General features: G+C 39.5%; 2 protein-coding genes across 2 annotated transcripts in view; one reads left to right on the top strand and one right to left on the bottom strand.

Annotated features, from left to right (window-relative positions):
* The window catches only part of LOC310848601 (uncharacterized protein), a 27,537-nt gene extending 21,691 nt beyond the window's left edge, over positions 1 to 5,846 (top strand). Inside the window, exons 10-11 of the mRNA XM_083747928.1 lie at positions 2,626 to 3,750; positions 3,892 to 5,846. Coding sequence (XP_083604054.1) covers positions 2,626 to 2,793 — 168 coding nt within the window. The 3' untranslated portion in view covers positions 2,794 to 3,750; positions 3,892 to 5,846. The remainder of the gene's footprint in view (positions 1 to 2,625; positions 3,751 to 3,891) is intronic.
* Positions 5,719 to 21,139, bottom strand: part of ZBTB10 (zinc finger and BTB domain containing 10) — a 25,542-nt gene continuing 10,121 nt past the window's right edge. The window contains exons 2-5 of the mRNA XM_083747696.1: positions 18,537 to 19,428; positions 10,945 to 11,082; positions 8,131 to 8,303; positions 5,719 to 7,070 (exon numbers count right to left, since the gene is read on the bottom strand). Coding sequence (XP_083603822.1) covers positions 6,765 to 7,070; positions 8,131 to 8,303; positions 10,945 to 11,082; positions 18,537 to 19,428 — 1,509 coding nt within the window. The 3' untranslated portion in view covers positions 5,719 to 6,764. The remainder of the gene's footprint in view (positions 7,071 to 8,130; positions 8,304 to 10,944; positions 11,083 to 18,536; positions 19,429 to 21,139) is intronic.

Consider the following 21,139-nt stretch of genomic DNA (forward strand, 5'->3'; position numbering starts at 1 on the left):
ATCTAGGGCCCCCAATCCCAGGTTCAAAACTGACTGTTGGCACAGGGCATCTGACAAGGGTAGTGGAATCCTTATGGACCCAAAAGAATCATAGAACTGTAGAGTCGGACAGGACCAAATCTTTTTTCCCAACAGGGGGCTTAAACTAACAACCCTGAAATGACGTCTCATGCTCTACCGAGAGCTATCCCACGGATGTGGGCAACCTGTGGCCTTCCAGATGTTGCTGAACAAAAACTTCCATTATCGCTGCCTGTTGGCTGTTTGCTAGCGCTGATGGGACACCTGGAGGAGCAAAAGGTTTACCCATACTGTCACAGGCCGAAGCCACTCTGACTCCCCCGCTCTCAGCTGCACCTGACCACATCGATGAGATTTTACACTGATCACTTCATCCCACCAGATCAGTTAACCATAGGTTTGGCAAATTCTTCCAGGATTACGTTACAGTTGGTTTATGACCTTTCCATTGGCCAACCTAGCATGCACCAGCAGCATCTTAAGGCCAGAGGGACTAGTGGCGGTTGAGGATGAAAGTGGAGGCAGTAGAGTTGTCGGACTTGCCATTCCTGCACTGCCACAGCACACTCTTTCCCTTACAGCCCTAATGGGAACTGCACCTTCTCCCTTGAACTAAACTCCAATATATCAGCATATTGAGTAGGAGAAGTCTGTTTTCGAAGGAGCTGTCTTACTTCCTTTCTACTTACAGGTTTCGATCCCCCTATCAATGGCAACTGAGAGAACCTGTTATTTGCAGAACTCTCTCAGCTCTCACAAAAGTTTTAGCTCCCCTTCACTATCTTTAGTGGAGACAAAGGCGTATGTATTTCCTTACTCAGAGAAAGCCCAACACCCCTCAAATGGCTGTTCAACAGAAAACATGCAAAATGTGGCTATCTATTCATATATCTCTCTGGCCCCAAAATGGTTTGTCAAGGAATCACATCAAGTTTATAATAGCCACTTAGTCATGATGGTTCTTTGAGCCTGGAAGTTCCACAGAAAAGATGCAACTCTGTACCAGATATTGGGAAAGACTTGGGAGAAGCCTTCATGTCACAGAAGTGGCCATTCCAATGGTGGCTTCCCACTTCTGGAATACTCTCCCAGGCAACATGGCTGTCTACTTTAAAGCTACCAGGCAAAAACATTATTTAGCCAGGCCTTTGGCCATTAATTTGGCAGGGAACATTGTGGCTCATCCTTTTATGGCTGATGCTTTTAAGTGGGCTGGATGGCATTTATTCTTTTTATATATACCTTGCATAAGCACTTTAGGACCTGTTTTATTGCTTTTTTATTTAGCTGTAATATTCTGTAAGTTGCCTTGAGACACTTAACTGTAAAAAGTGCCCGATATATCTAGTTGTTGACATCAGTATGTCTTGGGAGACAATGGAGGAGTGAACCTTTGGGGGTGAAGTCAAACCACTGGGAGCGGTACATATAGTAAATCATAAAAATAATGTTATGCTGCGGGCTTCCCAAAGGTATCTGGTACACCACTATGGGAAACAATGCTGCATTACATGGACCTGCAAACTGAACCAGTTTTGAAGTATGTAAGCAACACTTGGTTAAAACTCAGAAACCTGATAATCAACAGGACATCCAGGTGTCAGAGGTATCAACATCAGTGCTGTACCTAACTTTTCCACTCCCCATGATTAGGAAAATCCGGATAAAATTGGCATAACTTATAGTCACAGAATTCAGCATTCCTTGATAAAGAATAGAGATTTACCTTTGTGAAGTGACTGTTAAGGCTCATTTTCCCTAGGTTAGTCTTACTGGCCTCGTTTGCAAGGAATCCAGACCTATGTCATTACACAGTAGAGCATGAGACCCTTAACACCAGGGTGATGGCTTCTTGCCCCACATTGGGCAAAGATTTCTGCACTGCAGGGGATTGGACTAGATAAGTGCCTCATTGTCCTTTCCAACTCTACAATTCCGCTCAATATGAGAAGTCTGACACAAGTCTCTTTCCCCCCTGGTTCACACCCTTATGTCACAAAGTTGTTGGGAGACTAAATGTTCTTTGGAGATATGTCCAAATTACTAACTCCATTGTTGGTAAGTTCTCTCCCACCCCAAAAGAAAATCTGAAGTCCACAATGGCAATAAATTCCAGAGTTATAACTATGTTGGTCAGCAACAACTCTGGTAGTGTTTTAAAAAGGAACACATTTATTGTAGCGTAAGTTTTCAAAAGTGAGAGCAATCTTCTTCAGATACATTGTATGCCACAAATTGGTGTTGTGTTTAAGGTGCTACATTGTAGTAAGTGACAAGATACTTAGTGGAGAGGAAGGCATGTGTCTTATGTAGAACCACCAATTACTTACCCGGAACGCTTTAGGAAGAACTACATTTGGACTGACCACTCAATATAGATGATTGTGTAGTGCAAGACTGTAAACATCCCCACCACCACCTTATGGGCTAGAACTACTGCATGTTGTTGTTGTTTTTGCAAAAGCAAACTTTTCAGTGAGTCAAATGCTCATCAACCATTTTATACATATTTATATATGCAGTCAGCAGTCAAAGATGAAGACTGATTTTTGAGCAGAGTTTTATTGCTGTTTCAAAATTAACATGTCTTTTCCCATTATCCAGATTGCTGAAAAGGAAAAGGATTTCAGTTTTCTGCACAGCCATGTTAACAGCTTGTCCTGTGACCTCAACAGTTTGCAATCTCAAGTCGATACGGCATCTATTCTGCAGAAAGAAAAATGGAAAGAATTCTCCAATATATTAACAGCAAACAGAGCATCAATGAGCTAACTCTGGGAAGCAGTCATTCTTTTCTGCTGTTACTTTAACTCATATTTCTAGATTTGCTCAAATTGAAAAGCTGCATGTTGTGCCACTTGATAAATTTTGTTTAGGCCATATTCTTACAAAGATAATATTCAGATATGAATAAAAATAGACCTCAGTTGCAGTCTAAAAAGAAAGAAAGTAGTCATTAGCATATCCTCAGCTAATCAGAGAATGGCATCAAGGTATTTTTTTAAAGCCCTTTCAGTGACCAACATTCAACTAGTGTACAGGAAATGTTTTATGAATTCATTAGTCCTAAATGAACAAATGGAATCTGCATTGTATCCTTATTGGCAGTAAGAACTTCCATTACCATTGTAAAATTAGAAACCTCGTTCATCCAGATTATGATTCCACACTGAATTGCCTTAGACAAAGGGACAGCAGTCGATAAATTAATGACACCCTGCTCTAGAGGGAGGAAGCAAAAAGTTAGATATCCAAGTTGTCTTCACACAATAGTTCCTGGAAAACATGTAAAATGGGGTAAAGGGGAGTTGCAGCTCTTGGGACACTACCTCTTCTGCAAATAATTTCAAATGACTCTGGAGAGGGTAGATTTCGTCAGGGTACTCAATGGAATTAATCAATACGCTGAATCAAATTCTTTCATTTTCTAGAGAAGCTGTAGAGGGTTAGTTTTAACCAGGCCTTTGGTTATGTGGCATGTGCTAACATATAACTGCACTGAGGGGAGGGGAGCATGAATGGCACCCTTTAGCAATGCTAGTTCTAGACATGATCTTTCAACAGCACAAACAATAATTGTATACATGTACCCACCATTTAGTGGCCATCAGAATTTTTCTTCAAATGGCTTATAATCATGGACAAAGAAATACAAGACTTGAGTGTAATACCATGTACAAGAGCATAGAAATTTTAGAAAAAGTGGCCGTTAGGTTATGTTTTAAGCCAGTGTTTCTCAACCTTGGGCCTCCAGCTGTTTTTGAACTACAATTCCCATCATCCCTGACCACTGGTCTTGCTAGCTAGGGATGATGGGAGTTGTAGGCCAAAAACATCTGGAGGCCCAAGGTTGGGAAACACTGTTTTAAGCACACGCATAGAATTTCTGGATACACAAACTTCTCTAACAAAAAGTGCTAATGACATACATGACTGAAAGGTGTTTAGCTTGTCTGTTGTTAAACCAAGATGTCTATACATGATCAGAGCCAAAAGTTTTTGGAGAATTTGTACCTTACTCTAAATGTATAATCACTTTCCAGAAAGCAATTTAAAAATTAAAATTGACTTCAAAACCAAAAGTGTGAGGAGAACTGATGCGCTGGTTTCTAAAAGTAGTAAGAAAACCTTTTTCAGAAGTCAAATGATTAGACATATTCTAAATGACTTTTTGATTAACATTTCACTTGACCAAGAGAATTATAGATTCTAGCATAGAGGTCTGAGATGCTCAGGTTTTGGCTGCTTATTCCAATAAAATAATCCTGACAATGCTAAAGAGACAGCGTATTTCGAAACAAGCAACAACATAAGACAACACTTTGAGACACACTATTAAAAGACTCGACCAAGGATCCAAATAATTAATCTGAGGCCAACATAAGTTTAAATATGTCTACTGTAAAATTTTGTCCAAAAAATATAACCCGAACAAAAAGCACAACAATTCTGTAGTGTACCAAGTGTATATTTCAATTTACTGTATGCAATCTAACAACAAATTTGGTCATAATTTACCAGATATACATAAATGATTTAAGTAGCAAAAGGAGATTCGGTTTCAAGAGAATAAGTAAAATACATTAAGAATGTAAAGCCAGGTCCAGTTTAAGCATTAAGTGAGTAGTATGCGCTAATAAAGCAGATTTAGGTGGATTTTGGATATATATATATATATATCTTTTTATATATATATAGATCTACCAATTGTAAACTATTTTAAGGGGAATAAATGGGGAGGAAGAATCTTTATACTATAACTTACATATTCACAGAGCAGAACATTTACTTAACGTTTAAAATACTTCCCATTCATATTATCTTTGCCCACTATTTTCTACTTTGGACCCCACCAGAATTACACATTACTCATTTCAGTCTAGAACGAGAATAAGATGTATTCAGTTTTTTAAAAGTAAAACGCAAGAGCTACCCATCTGTCAGGTTTACAGTGATGTGGATTCTACCAATGAAGGTTTTGGATAGAAAAGGTTATACATTTTAATACCCATATAATCTCTGTTTCATCCTGCAGAAACAGTGTCTAACATTAAGCCATTGTTGTATTGAAAGAAGGGATAATAAAGCCGTCTCTTTAAATATATATATATATATATATATATATCTACTTCAATCAGATGGAGCACCATTAAGATTCCATCTGTCAAAGCAATTAAGTTTACCACACAACTACCATAATTTAGTTATCAGATATAAAATAGGAAAATATACTCATTTTAAAGTTAAACTCAAATATGGTGACCCCTCAACTTATATAATACAGTACTATCACACTGGCCTAGCTATGTGTTATGGTAAATGCTGTGCATATTTATTCATTGTGACATAGAAATATATTGAATGCAGGTAGCATTCAGGTAGCTCACTTGCATTCAGGCTAGTTGAAATTGAGAATTCTAAGCATAAAAAGGTGCAATACCCTCCCTTCCCTCAGAAAAAGGCCTGAAATCATTGGTACAATATAACAAGTTTAGAAAAGATTTATGGCTACAAAAATTCAAGTTTCAATATCTCATCCAAAAACAGAAGCAAAGAGCATTGGGGATAAATAGCTCTAGCAGTTATACTAACAAATACCATTTTTTTTTAAAAAAAAAAAGTTCCAGGAAATTAAGCTGCCAATTAAAATGTAGTTTGGTATATAAAAGAACCCCCAAAATAGGAGAGAAGCAAAAGTTCATTTTGTGTTCATTTTAATGAAGAGCAATGGGGCACAAAAAAGAAAGAAAAATGACAGCCTCATGTCTAATTTTCCACATAACAAAAATAGACAAAAGCAGACAAACTGGGTTGAACTATTTAAACAAACAAAAAAAAAAAAAAAAAAAAAGCCAATTACATTTACTTCAGTGACACTCCTCAGATTCTAGGACTCTATGCTTTGTGATGGACTGAGGTATACAGTAGTGAATAAAAATGATAGCCAATAGGAATAGTGCTAAGAAAACATAAATTAAAACATGGGTAGCCATGCCAGAAAGTGTCTAATATAAAGTTATTTAAGTGACAAGGAGAAATTTACTTCATTCCAATCACAATCCTCCTTGTAGCTTTAAGTCATTATTGTATTTTTGGTGAAAAGTAGCTTTATGCAAACTCAAGATATCAAAAACCAGAAAGTCAGTAAATTAAATATCAATGATTAAGTTCTCCAGGACTTGTCAGCTAAACCACATCCTGACAAAACTAAAAGACTTAGCTTCATGTCATCAAGATGCTGATATTTAAACCATTGAGGGGAAGGCAAGGGAGGTGCAGCAAAATCCCCTTTGAGGAAACATGAGCCGCTAGCCCAAATTAGCTGCATTTTGTTCACAAACTATGATTGGAATCTCAATGGAGTCAACTCCAAAGATTGCAATTTGCTTCATTCGTGTTAAAGAACACATGGATGTGTAACACAAGCACAGTTATTACTATGCTTGATTAGGACCCAAATAGCTATATCCTATAAATAATAAAAAATACATTTCTTTTGATAATTGACTGTAGATGTGAGGACTCTATAATTCAACCAAATGGCTGTATGCTTTACAGTCCTGTGCAAATATCTTAAAAAAATTAATAATCCTTTTTTTGCTCTAAGGCTTTGACCCTACGATTTTCACAGCAACATAACTTCCATCCAGCCTGTACCATGTTTCCAAGCCTTCAGTCCAAAAATTCAACATGGTCAATCCATGTGACGTCCAAATAAAGCATCTTAAGAAGATCAAGCCACCTCAGTCTTCTAAAGGCACAGAGACTTCCCCAGATTCATCCCATCGAGTCTGGTCGTTCTGTTCTTCTACATCATCAGGCAGCTCTTCGTCAGCCTCCCCCACTTCATTTTCTTCAAACTCTTCATCTCTAGGAAAATCTGTGTCCTGTACCTGGTCTACTCCTTCTTGCCCTCCTGGTTGAGATTTATCTGCACAGTCAACGCACACACCATAACGTCGAGATCCATGTCTTATTCCAACACTGGCTGCTAGCATGAAAATCTTCTTACACACCATACATTTGTACTTTTTATCCTTTTTATGAACCTGCACAAGAGGAATCAGTGTCAATAAGTCACTTATGTTTCATATCAATCACAATTTGCTTTGACCACTGCTATTAATCCAAATTATAGTTTCACACATTTTGTATTAACTCTTTCAAAGCATGAACTCGAACTATTAATAGTTGACCCAAAATGTTGAATTTCACAAGACATCAGAAATACACCAGTGTTTCTGTAGTACAGTTAACTCAAAACTTACGTACATTTAACGTTCAAGCATTCAGCTTTACGTGCCTGGAATTTTTTTAAAAAAAATATTTTAAAGAGGGAGAGTTTATGGGGAAAAGACTTTGGCAATCTCACCCACCTTGAACCCAATGTGCCTTGACTGTACATTATTTTGGCTTTGCGTACCATCCCCATAACATAACTCTCATATAAGTTGAGAGTCACCTCTGTAACTACAATAGCTATTGTCATTGTTATACTAGGTACCTGACTTAAACTACAAAAACACTTCTATTCCTTACTGAATCCAGAGTTTATGTTTAACTATGCTATTCCTGGGCAGTGATTTAGAAAAGTATCAAAACCAGAAAGCAACTTTCTGGAAATACAAGTAATTAAAACACAATTTCATTACAAGCAGAACAGCTTAGCTGTCTTATTGCCAGTGTGCACCAATATTACTTACTACAGTGAACGCTCAGACAGTTTTAGACAAGTAACACAAGCCTGAGCCTTCTTTCCAGCCCCAGAGCTGCAGAGGAAGAAAGACAATTCCCTCTCCCCAGCCCTGCATGACAACCCTATGACACTACTCTCTAAAACATTATGACAGGGCAATGACCTGAAAGCTCAAGGTATCAGAAAGTGAATGTTGCAACTGTGCGTGAATTTGGCAGAAGTCTGCAACCCTAACCCCATTTACTGGGGAGTAAGCCCCACTGAATTCAACAGGACTTGCTTTTGAGTAGATATGGTTAGGATTACACTGTTAAACACATTAGATTGAAGAATTATAGACAAGGAAAAATTATTATCCACCACACCAAGCTCTCCTCAACAGTTCACTATAGTAATTTAAAGCTGTTACATACCAAGGAATGCCTTTTTACATGTTCTCTACGAGTAAATAGCTTTCCACAAATGTCACAGCTGAAAGATCTCACTCCTGTATGAATGAGCAAATGTCTCTTTAGTGTTCTTCTGTATTTGGCTACGTAGTTACAGTGTGGACATTTCAGTTTGTTCATGATTAAAGAAGAGTCACCTAAAAATCCAAACACAAACAAATTTAATAAGTAGCAATTTGACACTTAGCAGTTGGTCATGTCCACTGATTCAACATGTCTTCCCAGAGTACATCTAGTTGAAGACAGCCCTATAAACGCAGAAGAATCATATACAAGAAAAAAGACATGGTGACCATACAAATATCAACCGATAATATAGCAACACACAAAAAGTGCTTCATGACCAATATGCAGATGTTACTGAAATCTTTTGTAGTTGGTTATTATTATCATTATTCCTGTAGGAGAGCAGATGGGAAAGGAGTAAGTCAGAAGGCAGGGTCAAAAATCTTCAAGACATATCCAGAGAAGAGAACCATCTCAAATTCGGCCTGAATATCTACCCTTAGGTAGAAAGTTGGGTTTCTCTGGAGTTCTCTGGCTTCTTTGCCTCTTCTCTTCTTCCCCCTTCTCTAAATAGAAGAGTTTCACACTTCAGGCACTCTTTGTCCACCATCAATTCTGGATGCAATAACAACACTTGTTTTTTGGTGCCTCAGTGACACTGGAGATGTTATCCAACTTGATTACTAAGAGTCAGTATGAGTTTCTCAAAAACAAGTCACACCAGATGAGTCTCATTTCTTTTTCTTATACAGAGTGTTACAGGCTTGATGGATCAAGGGAATGCTTTGGACATAGTATATCTTGATTTCTGACAAAGTCCCCCATGATGTTCTTGCACAGGATATCATGGTAAAATGGGCTGTTAAGGCGATTTCTAGCTGGTTGATAGACTGAACCCAAAGAGTGCTCATTAATGATTCCTTATGAACCTGGAAAAAAAGGGCAAGTGAGGTGTCACGGGGTTCTGTCCTGGGCCTGTTGTTGTTCAACGTCTTTATAAATGACTCGGATGAAGGAATTGAAAGGATGCTCATCATATTTGCAGATGACACCAAACTCGGAGGGGGTAGCTAATGCTGCTGAAGACAGAATCAAGATTCAAGATGACAACAGGTTGGAGAACTGGGCAGAAACTAACAAAATGAATTTCAGTAGGGACAAATGTAAGGTTCTGCACTTAGGCAGGAAGAACCAGGTGCACAAATATAAGGTGGGTGACACATGGCTTACTAGCAGTACATGTGAAAAGGATCTAGGGGTCTTAGTGGACCACAAGATTAACGTGAGTCATCAGTGTGATGAAGCAGCAAAAAAAACCTAATGCTATTCTAGGCTGCATCAACAGAAGTATAGAGTCCACATCAAGGCAAGTAATAGTCTCACTTTATTCTGCCTTGGTCACACCACACCTGGAATGCTGTGTACAGTTCTAGGCATGACAATTTAAGAAGGATGTTGACAAACTAGAATGTGCAGAGGAGGGGAATCAAGATGATCAAGAGTTCTGGAAACCAAACCTTATGAGGAGCGGTTGAAGTAGTTGGGTATGTTTAACCTGGAAAAGAGACTGGGAGGAGATACGATAGTCATCTTCAAATATCTCAAGGGCTGTCACAAGAGTAAACAAGCAGGTTTTCTCTTGCACTGGAACTAATGGCTTCAAGTTACAAGAAAGGGGATTCCAACTAAACATCAGGAAGAACTTTCTGAAGAGCTGTTTGACAGTGGAACAGACTCCTTCCAGTGCTTGTGGACTCTCCTTCCTTGGAAGTTTTTAAGCAAATATTGCATGGCCATCTCTCATGGATGCTTTAGCCAAGATTCCTGCCTTGCAGGGGGTTGGACTAGATGACCCTCAGGGTCACTTCCAACTCTACAATTCTATGAACTTGGAGACTTAATAATATCTGTTGACCCTGTTTTAGTTCTGGCTTGCATATCAGATGAAAGAATACCAATGCAATGCTCTTCTCTTGGGCTTTACCTGCACCTTCCTAAAAACTGAATGGAATATGTGTATCAGACATGGCTGACCAATTCAGCCTGAGAGCAGCATTACACATGCATACCACATACATAGGGGCACAACACGCAGGCATGTAGTCTCCAAGCTCACCATTGCTCCATCTCAGATCCTATAAGCGAGGGGAGATCTGCATCCCCACTGTCTCACTTGTCTGGGCAGAGACTGAAACTTTTCTACTCACCACTGGCCATCTCTATCTGCTCTTTCACTATTAATCAATTATTCCTGCAAGTGTTAGCTGTTTCTGCAAGCAGTGACTACTCCCAAATATTATTGTGAGAGACCATATTTCAGAGCTGGTGGTCACCAGTGCCACCTAGTGACTTCAAATGGAGAACAAGATTAAAGCAACATTGTAGTTCAACAACAGACAGAAAAAAGTTCCCAAGTATCATAGAAACTGTCTATGAGCAAATAGTTTATGAGAAAGCTAATACAGTGGTACCTTGGGTTAAGTACTTAATTCGCTCCGGAGGTCTGTTCTTAACCTGAAACTGTTCTCAACCTGAAGCACCACTTTAGCTAATGGGGCCTCCCACTGCCGCTGCACCGCCATTGTGCGATTTCTGTTCTCAACCTGAAGCAAAGTTCTTAACCCGATGTACTATTTCTGGGTTAGCAGAGTCTGTAACCTGAAGTGTATGTAACCCAGGGCACCACTGTAGTAAGACAGTTATTTTGCTTCCTGGTGAAAGTTAGAAATCACAAATATAAGAAGAGTAATTGCATAGATACTTAATACTTGCCATTTTCCCAGGTTTCTTTTGGCCAGGATTCAGGCAACAAGCCATACTTGAAATCGTTTGAAGAACCTGGTAACAATCCAAACTTGAAATCACTTGAGATACCAGGAAACATTCCAAACTTGAAATCATTTGAGGTACCTGTTGAAAGATGTTATAGGAGAAAATTATATTAAAAATATTAAGTACACATGATTACTTTATCTACACAGTAGCCTGTAAAGAATAGTAGATATTATTTTAAATGAAGACATTTTTTAAAAAATTCTATCTTTGGCAGAAGCCACTGTGAAGTCGTGAGACTTGTATACTGCTGCACAGGCACAGTGGTCATGCACTGGCATTTAGCTAAGCGTGAGTACAAACCCTGCAACAGGTGAAGGTGGGTGGGTAGTGAAACAAACTGTACGTCACTGTCGGTGGCTAGACAGATTTCTTTACCCGCTCAGAGGAACAGCCTGACATCCTGTACTGCCACAATATTGTGGCAGGCAAGCACAGATTGATGAAAAACAAAACCAAAGTGACTTTCCACAATCCATTTTTTATGGTAGGGTTGCAAGGACAAAGAACTCCCTATAGCTTTTCATTTGTTACGTTTTCATGCTGATCTTCCTCCCAAAGGCATGCCAGGTTGCATACAGGCAATCAAATAAAATAAAGACTCATAGAAATTGTAGCAAGTGAGGAAGTAGTAACAGTTTCGGAAGGACCTGCATTTACCCAACATTTCTCCCCCAAAGCTGGTAGCAGAAGAGGTGCTATCAAAAAGGATCTAAAATATGGCAGGAACAACAGAAACTCTCTCCTGAAGTCCTCACCACACTAAGCACTTGTGGTTTTACATTACAGGCACACTATCAAATAAAACTCCTCAGCAGTCATTCCCACCTACCACATTCAAGAGAAAATCCAAGCAGCAAACAGATAGTAGATCTGCAACTGAAACTAATTCATCCTGGGAGATAAGTGAAACTCAGCCTCCACAGATGAACTTGGACCTAAACAGCCACACCTACTAAAATGGTTGTACACAATGTGCAAAGGGAAAGGGGGTGCACTTGAGCATTCAGCTAAAGTACCTGGTCATTTGTGCACAGCCCAATAAGCTGCATTTCAGGATCTAACCGCATTACCTGCAGCCCAAGCAATATCACTATATTAAATACCTTCCCTCACCACAAGCTACTGTAAGCTTCCCACAATGCTCTCAGAAGTCAATGTACCTAGAACCAATCAGGATGCAGCAGACTACAACAGCATGGGATCATCTTCTCTCCATATGCCGCTGCCCTAACATATTGCCACCAGCGTTCGGAACTCCCACTGTTCTCTAGGCACAGTTTGAGACACAGAATTTCACTAATGTTAGGAGTTTCGGAGCTCTGGGTGCAGTACTGCATCTAAGATGTCAGACTTGAAACTGCCACTGCTGGAAGGAAAGGAGGACCTTTTTCTGCCTCCCACTTCCAGCCACGCCTTGAAGACTGGAGAAGGGACCCTCGTGAGAATATTAGGGGGGTGGGTAGGGGAAGTATGGCTTTGTTTTTTGCAGTCTTCAGAGGACTAGACCATGTGAAAAATGAACATGAGACTTTATCTGCAGTTCATTCATTTTCAGCTTTGCATTCTTGTTATAAAAAAGTGTGCCAAGACACTGTGTTATGGCGCCCATAACCTAGATTTAAGGTGCCATGTAGCTCCTAGCTTTCATATCTCAGTTTCTAACACTGATTGCTACTAGTGTCAATAAAAGTCTTACCATATATGAAATCCTCTTACTCCCACAGGCACACCTACTTGACTTATTGGCCAGTACAAGTAAGATCTTGAGCAGAAAGCATAATTCTATGGTAAAGCTAATGATCCACAAGTCAAAGTCCCAAGTTTGATTTCCACTGTCTCTGGCAACTGAGTCCTGTTCCAGGAACATTCAATACTGTATAACGGATTAGCTCTGCTTTCCTCGGCTATTTCTATCAGCAATCTAAGCTTGTAACTGTCATTGTTAGCTACCCTGGGATGATTTTTACCTGCCCTCGGCTTCCTTTATAGTATGGACAGGAAGAAATAGTAGTAGTAGGTAACAACTATATTTTAACCCTTTCATCCTGGCAACATCATTCCAATGGCAATCATGCATGAGGATCCTGAGGTGCTGGTCTAGGGACTACAATTGACTACAACAGAGTATACTTCTATTCAATGGTAAACCAAATCAAGTGGGAAAATACTGTTAAAAGAGTAGACCCGCTTAAATCAATACTTAAGTCTTAGGTTCACCAATTTCAATGGCTTAATACTGCTCAGGCTCTACTGCAGCAGTGTACTTTTTATATATAAAAAATGTTCATGTTATTGCATTCTAGAGTTAATGCCACATGCAGTTTGGCCTTGAGAAGGAATAATGCCTCTTAAAGATGGTGCTTGCCATCCAAAGCTTTTATAAGTACTTATATTTTTAAAAAATCTGCTGCTGATTCATTAAGGCACTTTTAGTTGATTAAACTTTTTAAAATGATTAATACTGCAAGTCTAGATTTTACCCAAACAGTATAAATCAAACGTTTCTGCCAACTTGAAATATATTTATTTTATCCTTTCCAAGATTGAGGCAACAATTCTTTAATAATTAAAAGAGCTACTGCAGATGGTACTTTGCTGCCGCAACAGTGACAGAAATACTTACCGTATATACTCAAGTATAAGCCGACCCGAATATAAGCTGAGGCACCTAATTTTAGCACAAAAAACTGGGGAAACTTATTGACTCGAGTATAAGCCGGTTCACCACACCACAAACCTGGTGGTGGTGGCAGCAGCGGAGGAAGAACAAACAGCCCAAAAGGGCTGCTTTCGGGCTGCTTGTTCCTCCTCCGCCACCACCAACAGCGGCAAAGGAGGAGGAGGAAGGAGCAGCCCGAAAGGACCCTCACTCGAGTATAAGCCGAGGGGGGCTTTTTCAGGATAAAAAATGTGCTGAAAAATTTGACTATACAGTCTTTTATTGTCTTGCAATGAAGAAACCACAGGTCTTCAAATTGGCTCTTTGGAGTGCATCACCTGCAGTTTGCACACCAGTTGTCACCTATGTTGCTTCACTATGAGTATGCACCTTGTAAGCCACTGGGCTGCCTGGATCTGCAAATGTAGGGGAAAGCATCTCCGTGAAATCATGTGAATATCCCACATCAAATTCACTGTCCCACAGGCTTACCAGATGAGATACAAGGCTACTAAAATTATTTATAAAAGCTCACAAAAACTCCTTAGAACAGTAAGTTTCCAAGGTAAGATGGTTTAATTTGAGCCACAACCATCAGGAGGGAAATTGTGTCCAAGATACAAATCTTGACTGGGTAGCATTCTGTCTATAACGAAGGCATTATTCTTACATCCCTGTCTCCCCAGACACTCCCCCATTTATATAAATGAAACTCAGCAATATGCAACACCACACTCATTTGCTATGGCAGGCAGACATCAATTCTTTGAGGTTCAATCTAAGCCTGTTGAAATCCTCTATATCATATTTAAATTACTGAGGCTTTCAACAAAGGCCTTCAACAATTTAGCCAAGAAGCCTGTTAGGCAGCAAACTGGACAAATCAGTAACAGAGTCTCCATTCTAAGTGTGATCCCTAGAAAAATAAAATTAATTTGAAACTGAAAGCCAACTTCACAAAACTGTATCCTGCATATCACAGCAACCCCAATCATCACCTCCTTGCTAAGCACTGAATATTTACCCAAACAGGAACTAGCCAATATAGGTTCAGTAGTCTCACACAGAAAAAGTGTTGGCAATGCAACCCAAGTTAGCAAGATGATCCATTCCTAGCCATGAACATGACACTAATGCACCAGCAGCTGGTATCAGGCCAACAGTCCAAATATTCCAAGTCTTCATATCATTTAACCCATCCTTCAACATTATCTCCACACAAATCTATAACTGGCATAGGTTTGACCCTGCCATCTCTCCACCACAGAATTAGATTCCGATTTATGTATTAGTTTTCATACAAAAATACATATTAGTAGGAATTATCCAGCCAGGGCTTAATAATTGTTAAGAAGAGGTCATCCCTGTTTAGAAACACCAGAAAACATAGGTGTCCAGAAATTTTAGCTGTGGATCAGTCCTTGCTTTCAGGTCAGCACTGTCCTGCCCATTTTTCTTCGGAAAGAAATGTGTGGGTTTCTCACATATAAAATGAGATGCTACTATTTCCCTTCTTCTAAATAATTCTTCTCTCTGTGTGCTAAGATATGTAGAAAGTCTGATGGAATGCAATTCTCTTACTGCTACCAAACACTTGTAACAAAACAAATTACAGACAACCCCCAATTTGTGCAGGGGTTGAGTTCCTGCCCCCCCCACGGAAGCCCCCCCTCACCCCACCCCTTTGCCCAACCATTTCTGGGTTGCAGCAATGCATGTGTGCACTGAACAAGCGTAAAATGGCCATTGCCTGAACACTTGCCTTTTGCACCAGATACAAAGACTAAAAGTAGAAGAAACTGTTTCAGACTTTCTCCAAAGCAGAATGAGACACAAGATCCCATTCCTCCTCTAAATACCAGTTGTCTCCTGTGCTCAACATATTTCTTTTTTTATAAAAAAAACACACCTACACCTCCATATTTCAGGCTGGAAATCTGGATTAGTAGGCATTATTTTCCTCAGTAGGTGTGGTCACTGATAGAATTCAGTTTATGGTCACTATTGGTGGCGATATGGAAATGTTTGCAGGCTCAGTGGGTAAAAATGTTTAAGTTTTCTCATAGATTTTTGATGTGTTCTGGAATCTATAAACGTTTTAACCTACCCTAAGGACAGATACCACGGAAAGAATGATGGTACCGATATTACCGTGGGATGTTGCATATTAAGCTAATCTCTGAACAAGAAAGTACAAGACGATGGATTATTCAAGTTAAAAGTAATAGCAACATGGAAAGTAATCTTACATGTCAATTGCTTAATTTTCTCACAGAATCCCTTAAAGACCTACATCATTGTATATATCCATGTGAATGTACAAATGAAAATGATTTAAACATTTAAATGCACAGAACACTCAAGGCACAGCTGCATGAGCTTTGCAATTTTCAGAACAAGAAAAGCAAAAAAAAAAAAAAAGGTAAAAAATTAGCACACATTTAGTCTGAATAAATAAGTCAGCATGTAATAGCCATAGAAAATGGGTAGGGTATCAAATGCCTGTCTACTAAAAACCCGAGTGAACCCTTCTGGCTATGAATATTTCATCAGCCTGAACAACTAAATTTAAAACAGATAGATTTAATTTTATCTTTATTTTGCAGGCATGCAAAATAAACAGCGGTTTGTTGCAATACTACAAATAGCTACTGACAGATACTATACAAATAGACTATTCCGATAGGTCATACTCCAACATAAAGGGGACAGAAGAATGTAGTCTCATTCTTGAGGACTGTTTGTATCATGGCCTGAATATATACTCATGCAGTTAAGTCGGCAAGTCAACCTAGGATTTAGCAAGAGTAAATATTTTGAGTGTGTACTGAGAAGCACTATATGAGCAAATGTGTTGTACAGATGACTCACAATTTGCATGGGGGGTAGGTTCCAGGAACTGCACGAAAAGCCGAAATCACCTATAGCCAGAACGACCCCAGAACTGCCCCCACACGACCATCGCTACCTGTGTGAGACCTTCTCAGAGCCCAGTAAGCAAGGAAGAGGTCTTAAAACAGAACTTTCCAAACCTTTTACGTTGGTGACACACGTTGTAGACATGCATCATTTTGTAACACAGTAATTCAGTGTTACTAGCAAATTGGAGGTTAACTAACCCCTTTCCAGCCTGAGGAGGAGAGCGGGGAGCATTTGCATGACAGTGCAGCCAACACAACATTTCAGGACAGTTTGGAAAGCTTTGCCTTAAAAGCTCTTTCTAAGACAGAAAAACCTGGCTCAGGGAAGATTTCACATGAGCTCTAGAGATCATTGCAAGATATCAGATGGCTAATGGGCTAGTTTCAACACACTTACATATCCTCCATCCAGACAAGGAAGAAGTATTATCAGAGTGCAAGGACTCGTGCAAGCTAGGCAAGAACACTTAAAGGTGAGAAGGAGGGTGAATGAGGGGTGTGGCTGGGCAGAGACTCAAGAGCTACATACAGAGACCTGGAAGGCTGCATTTGTCCCTGTGGCCCAAGGTTCCCCACTCTGGCCCTAGAAAATTATTCTAATTTAGCATGTTTAATGTTGAACTGGGGAGCTTGCCTAATACAGTGGTGCCTTGGTACTCGAAAAGCTTGGCTCCCAATGCCATAAACCTCTAAGTGTTCTGGTTTGCGAATGTTTTTCAGAAACCAAATGTCAGATGGGGCTTCCACTTGAGTGCAGGAAGCTCCTGCAGCCAATTGGAAGCCGCGGCTTTGTTTTTGAACAGTTTTGGGAATCAAATGGACTCCCAGAATGGATTAAGTTCGAGAACCAAGGTACCACTGTACTGGACTTGCAACTGACAGACAATCAATGTTACTAAAAAATTTATAACACAGAACGTTTTGCATGAGAAAAAGATACTGGAAACTTTTCTACAGATTTTTCTACTCCACTGCTCCAAATGCTTCCTGATAATTGTTATATAAAACAATGTACTCCTGAGTGTTTCAGACTCTTCCATCTTCTGTAGGACATGAAAGTAACTGGTCTAATGAGGAAATATACACCAAATCAATGAACATGCTAACATGAGCCAAAAGTTTGTTCTTAGAAACTGGTTCTAATTGGCAAAAAAATGAAAAATACATAAGCCTGCCGCACCCCTGCAGATAAAAAGGTCTTTGGTGGTAATGTGAACCCTGTCAGGAGCTATAATGCCAGGAACCCATATGATGAAATAGTAGCCTATTCAGAACAAAGTGCAAACACAATAGGACTGGAAAGCTAGAACATTTAAAATTGCTCCACAATCTTGGTCATGTCATTAAGTCAAAATCTTCACCATTATTATAATTTAAAACACAGAAATGGTGTTAAGATGCCTATCCAGTAATTTCTCCTTAAATATGTGATCTTGGAAAAACAAATTTAATAACCAATATAAAATAATTACCTATGTGACTTAAGAATGCTGAAGCAGTGGGCAACTATGAAAGGAAGCAGCCTTTCAGAAGCAAACAACATCTACACCTTTTGTGGCACTGAAAAGTCAGGTTGTCCCACCATCTCCCTTTAAGGGTTGGCCCATTTTAAATCAAATTATAAAACCAACTGCTATTCCCGCTTTTACTTATAAAAGGCTCGAGTGTCTCAGAGCAGCACAGCAAAGGAAGCATTATTTAAGAGTCCTTGGCACCACTACCTTAAATGTATCACTTCTAAAACACAGAACAAAGCGGTTGCTACAATAAAGTAAATCTAATTTTAAAATTAAACTAGCCTAAATTGGAAAAGTGTGTTATAGAGGAACAAGTTTACACCCAGACAGCACATTTTACTCCACGTGAGAGGTTGTTCTAAACAGACTTACGACAAGTCAATGAATATAACAAACCATGGTGCTTAGGATAACTATGCTACTAGTATTTACCTGCTTCTTCTTTGATAAACTGCAAGTCTTCTTCTGGATATTGGACCGATGATTGAGTAGCTGCACATTCTTCTAATGTTTCTTCATTATTGGGTGGTATATTGTAAACAAACCTTTTAGCAGTTTGGTTTTTCCTTCTTGCTTTTCCAGGTTCTTGAAGCGATTGTCCCTGTGAGCTCATATCATTCCATACGAACACCTTTCCCTCACCTTGAGATTCATTTTCAGCCGTTTCAGGTGAGCTGTCCTGGACCCAATCATGCATTTGGTAATTTTCAGATTGGCTCTCATCTATGCAGTAGCCATCATTTTCAGTTTTTATACTGCTTGCCAAGTTAGTAAGATTTCGTGTGGCCCAAAAACTAGCAACTTTCTGATCCCTTGAAGACAATCCATCCCTGCTAACAGACCTTCTATTGTAATCCACAACGACAGCTTCTGGGGCTTCTGATTTTATACTTATATTTAAGGCATCTTTGATAAAATTGCGACAGGATTGGACAACCTCTGTCATTTGAAGGTAGCTGGCCACTGACATTACTTCAATTGCATTCTGGCTTGTAAGCACAAGGTTGCCAGAATATAGGAAGTCCAAGATGACAGAGAAACCTTGAACAGCAACAACATCTAAGTAGGTAACAGTGGTTTGGTTACGGCTTTCTTTGTTTGTAAAGCAATATAGAGTCTTGAAGAAACGGCTGCCTGCAACCAGGATGTTTTTGTGAGCCCTGAAGACCTTTCCACTTACTACAATATGAACATCACAAAGAATGCCCTTTTTTCTCTGCTCATTTAGTTCTTGTAATAGTTGATAGCAGTAAGAGTTCTCATTTGGCCTAATGTTGTAATCACAATCTCTCTCATTAGCCAATTCCGATGTTACTTCAGATTCCTGTAATTGAAAATGAAGAAATTAAGAAGTTAGCATCTAAGTACTGACTTTTTAGTTTTAAGTTCCAAATGAATAAGGCTATTTTTTTTTTAATTTCTAACTTCCCAATTAAATAAGTATTTTGTTTAGTGCTCAGCACACAGCCGCCCCATCATTCAGTTTAACAAAACATACACTTAAAAAGTGGTATCATGCAGCCAACACAAATCAAGGATTCTCAACTATTTCAACTCATTATTTCTTGACTCTGTGATATACTTTACTACCAACTGGATTAGAAATGCCTCTTTGATAACAAGCAGATAAGCTATATTAAGGACACAACCTCATGCTGTTTCCAGCTGCTTAGAAGAAATAGGCACTGTTCCCTCACTGAAGAATGCAATTGCACTTAGAATCACAAGTTGGAAGGGACCACCAAGGTTCATCTAGTTCAACCCCCTGCAATGCAGAAATCTCAGCTAAAGCATCCATGACAGATGGCCATCCAAGCTCTGCTTAAAAGCCTCCAAGGAAGGGGAGTCCACAACCTCTCAAGGGGAGTCCACCAGCTCTTACTGTCAGAATGTTCTTCCTGATGTTTAGTTGGAATCTCCTTTCTTGTAACTTGAAGCCATTGGTTTGAGTTCTACCCTCCAGAGCAGGAGAAAAAAAGCTTGCTCCATCTTCCACCAGCTCTTTAGTTATTTGAAGATGGCCTACATATCTCCTCTCAGTCTCCCCTTTTCCAGGCTAAACATACTCAACTCCTTGAACAGCTCCTCAGAAGACTTGGTTTCCAGAACCCTTGATCATCTTGATTGCCCTCCTCTGCACATTCTAGTTTGTCAACATCCTTCTTAAACTGTGGTGCCCAGAATTGGACACGATATTCCAGGTGTGGTGTGACCAAGGCAGAATAAAAAGGGACTATTACTTGCCTTGATCTGGACTCTATACTTCTGTTGATGCAGCCTAGAACAGCATTAGCTTTTTTTGCTGCTGAATCACACTGTTGACTCATGTTAAGCTTGTGGTCCACAAGACACCTAGATCCTTTTCTCATGTACTGTAGTAAGCCAAGTCTCCCCCTATCTTATATTTGTGCTACTGCTTCTGCCTTCCTAAGTGCAGAACCTTACTTTTGTCCCTACTGAAATTCACATTGTTGGTTTGGGCCCAGTTCTCCATTCACTCTGCTAAGGTCATATTGAATCCCAATTCTTTATTCAACACCGTTAGCTACCCCTCCAAGTTTGGTGTCATCTGCAAATTTGATGAGCATTATCTCAGTTCTTTCATCCAATGACCTCAAAATAAGGTATTAATCCTTTGTTATAGAAATAAAACTCATCCAAGCACACACTGCAAGGAGTGTCTACTCATCCCTGCTTCACTTCTAGATAGTCCCAGCATAAGTCCATTGGCCATTCTTTACTCCTCATGATACAGCCTACAATATTTCCCTTCCAAGCCAGGAACTATGGATTCAAAACAGGAACACCAAGAAGAGCCCAAAATGGGCCTCTCGTAAGCCTCATTCACTTGCACCAACAAAGCAATTCTCACATATACTAGCTAACAGAACTACTAAAAGGGGAGAGCAATATTCCCAGGTGTTCTAAATCAACAGCATTTTTTCCTATCTCTTTCCAGCCTCCTATTCTCTTCATTCCTAGCTAGCACAGTGAACAAGTATATATTCCCTGTTCTCTCTGCACCCAAGGTTTTT

The sequence above is a fragment of the Podarcis gaigeae genome, assembly GCF_964106915.1.
Source record: "Podarcis gaigeae genome assembly, chromosome: 7".
NCBI lineage: Eukaryota > Metazoa > Chordata > Lepidosauria > Squamata > Lacertidae > Podarcis > Podarcis gaigeae.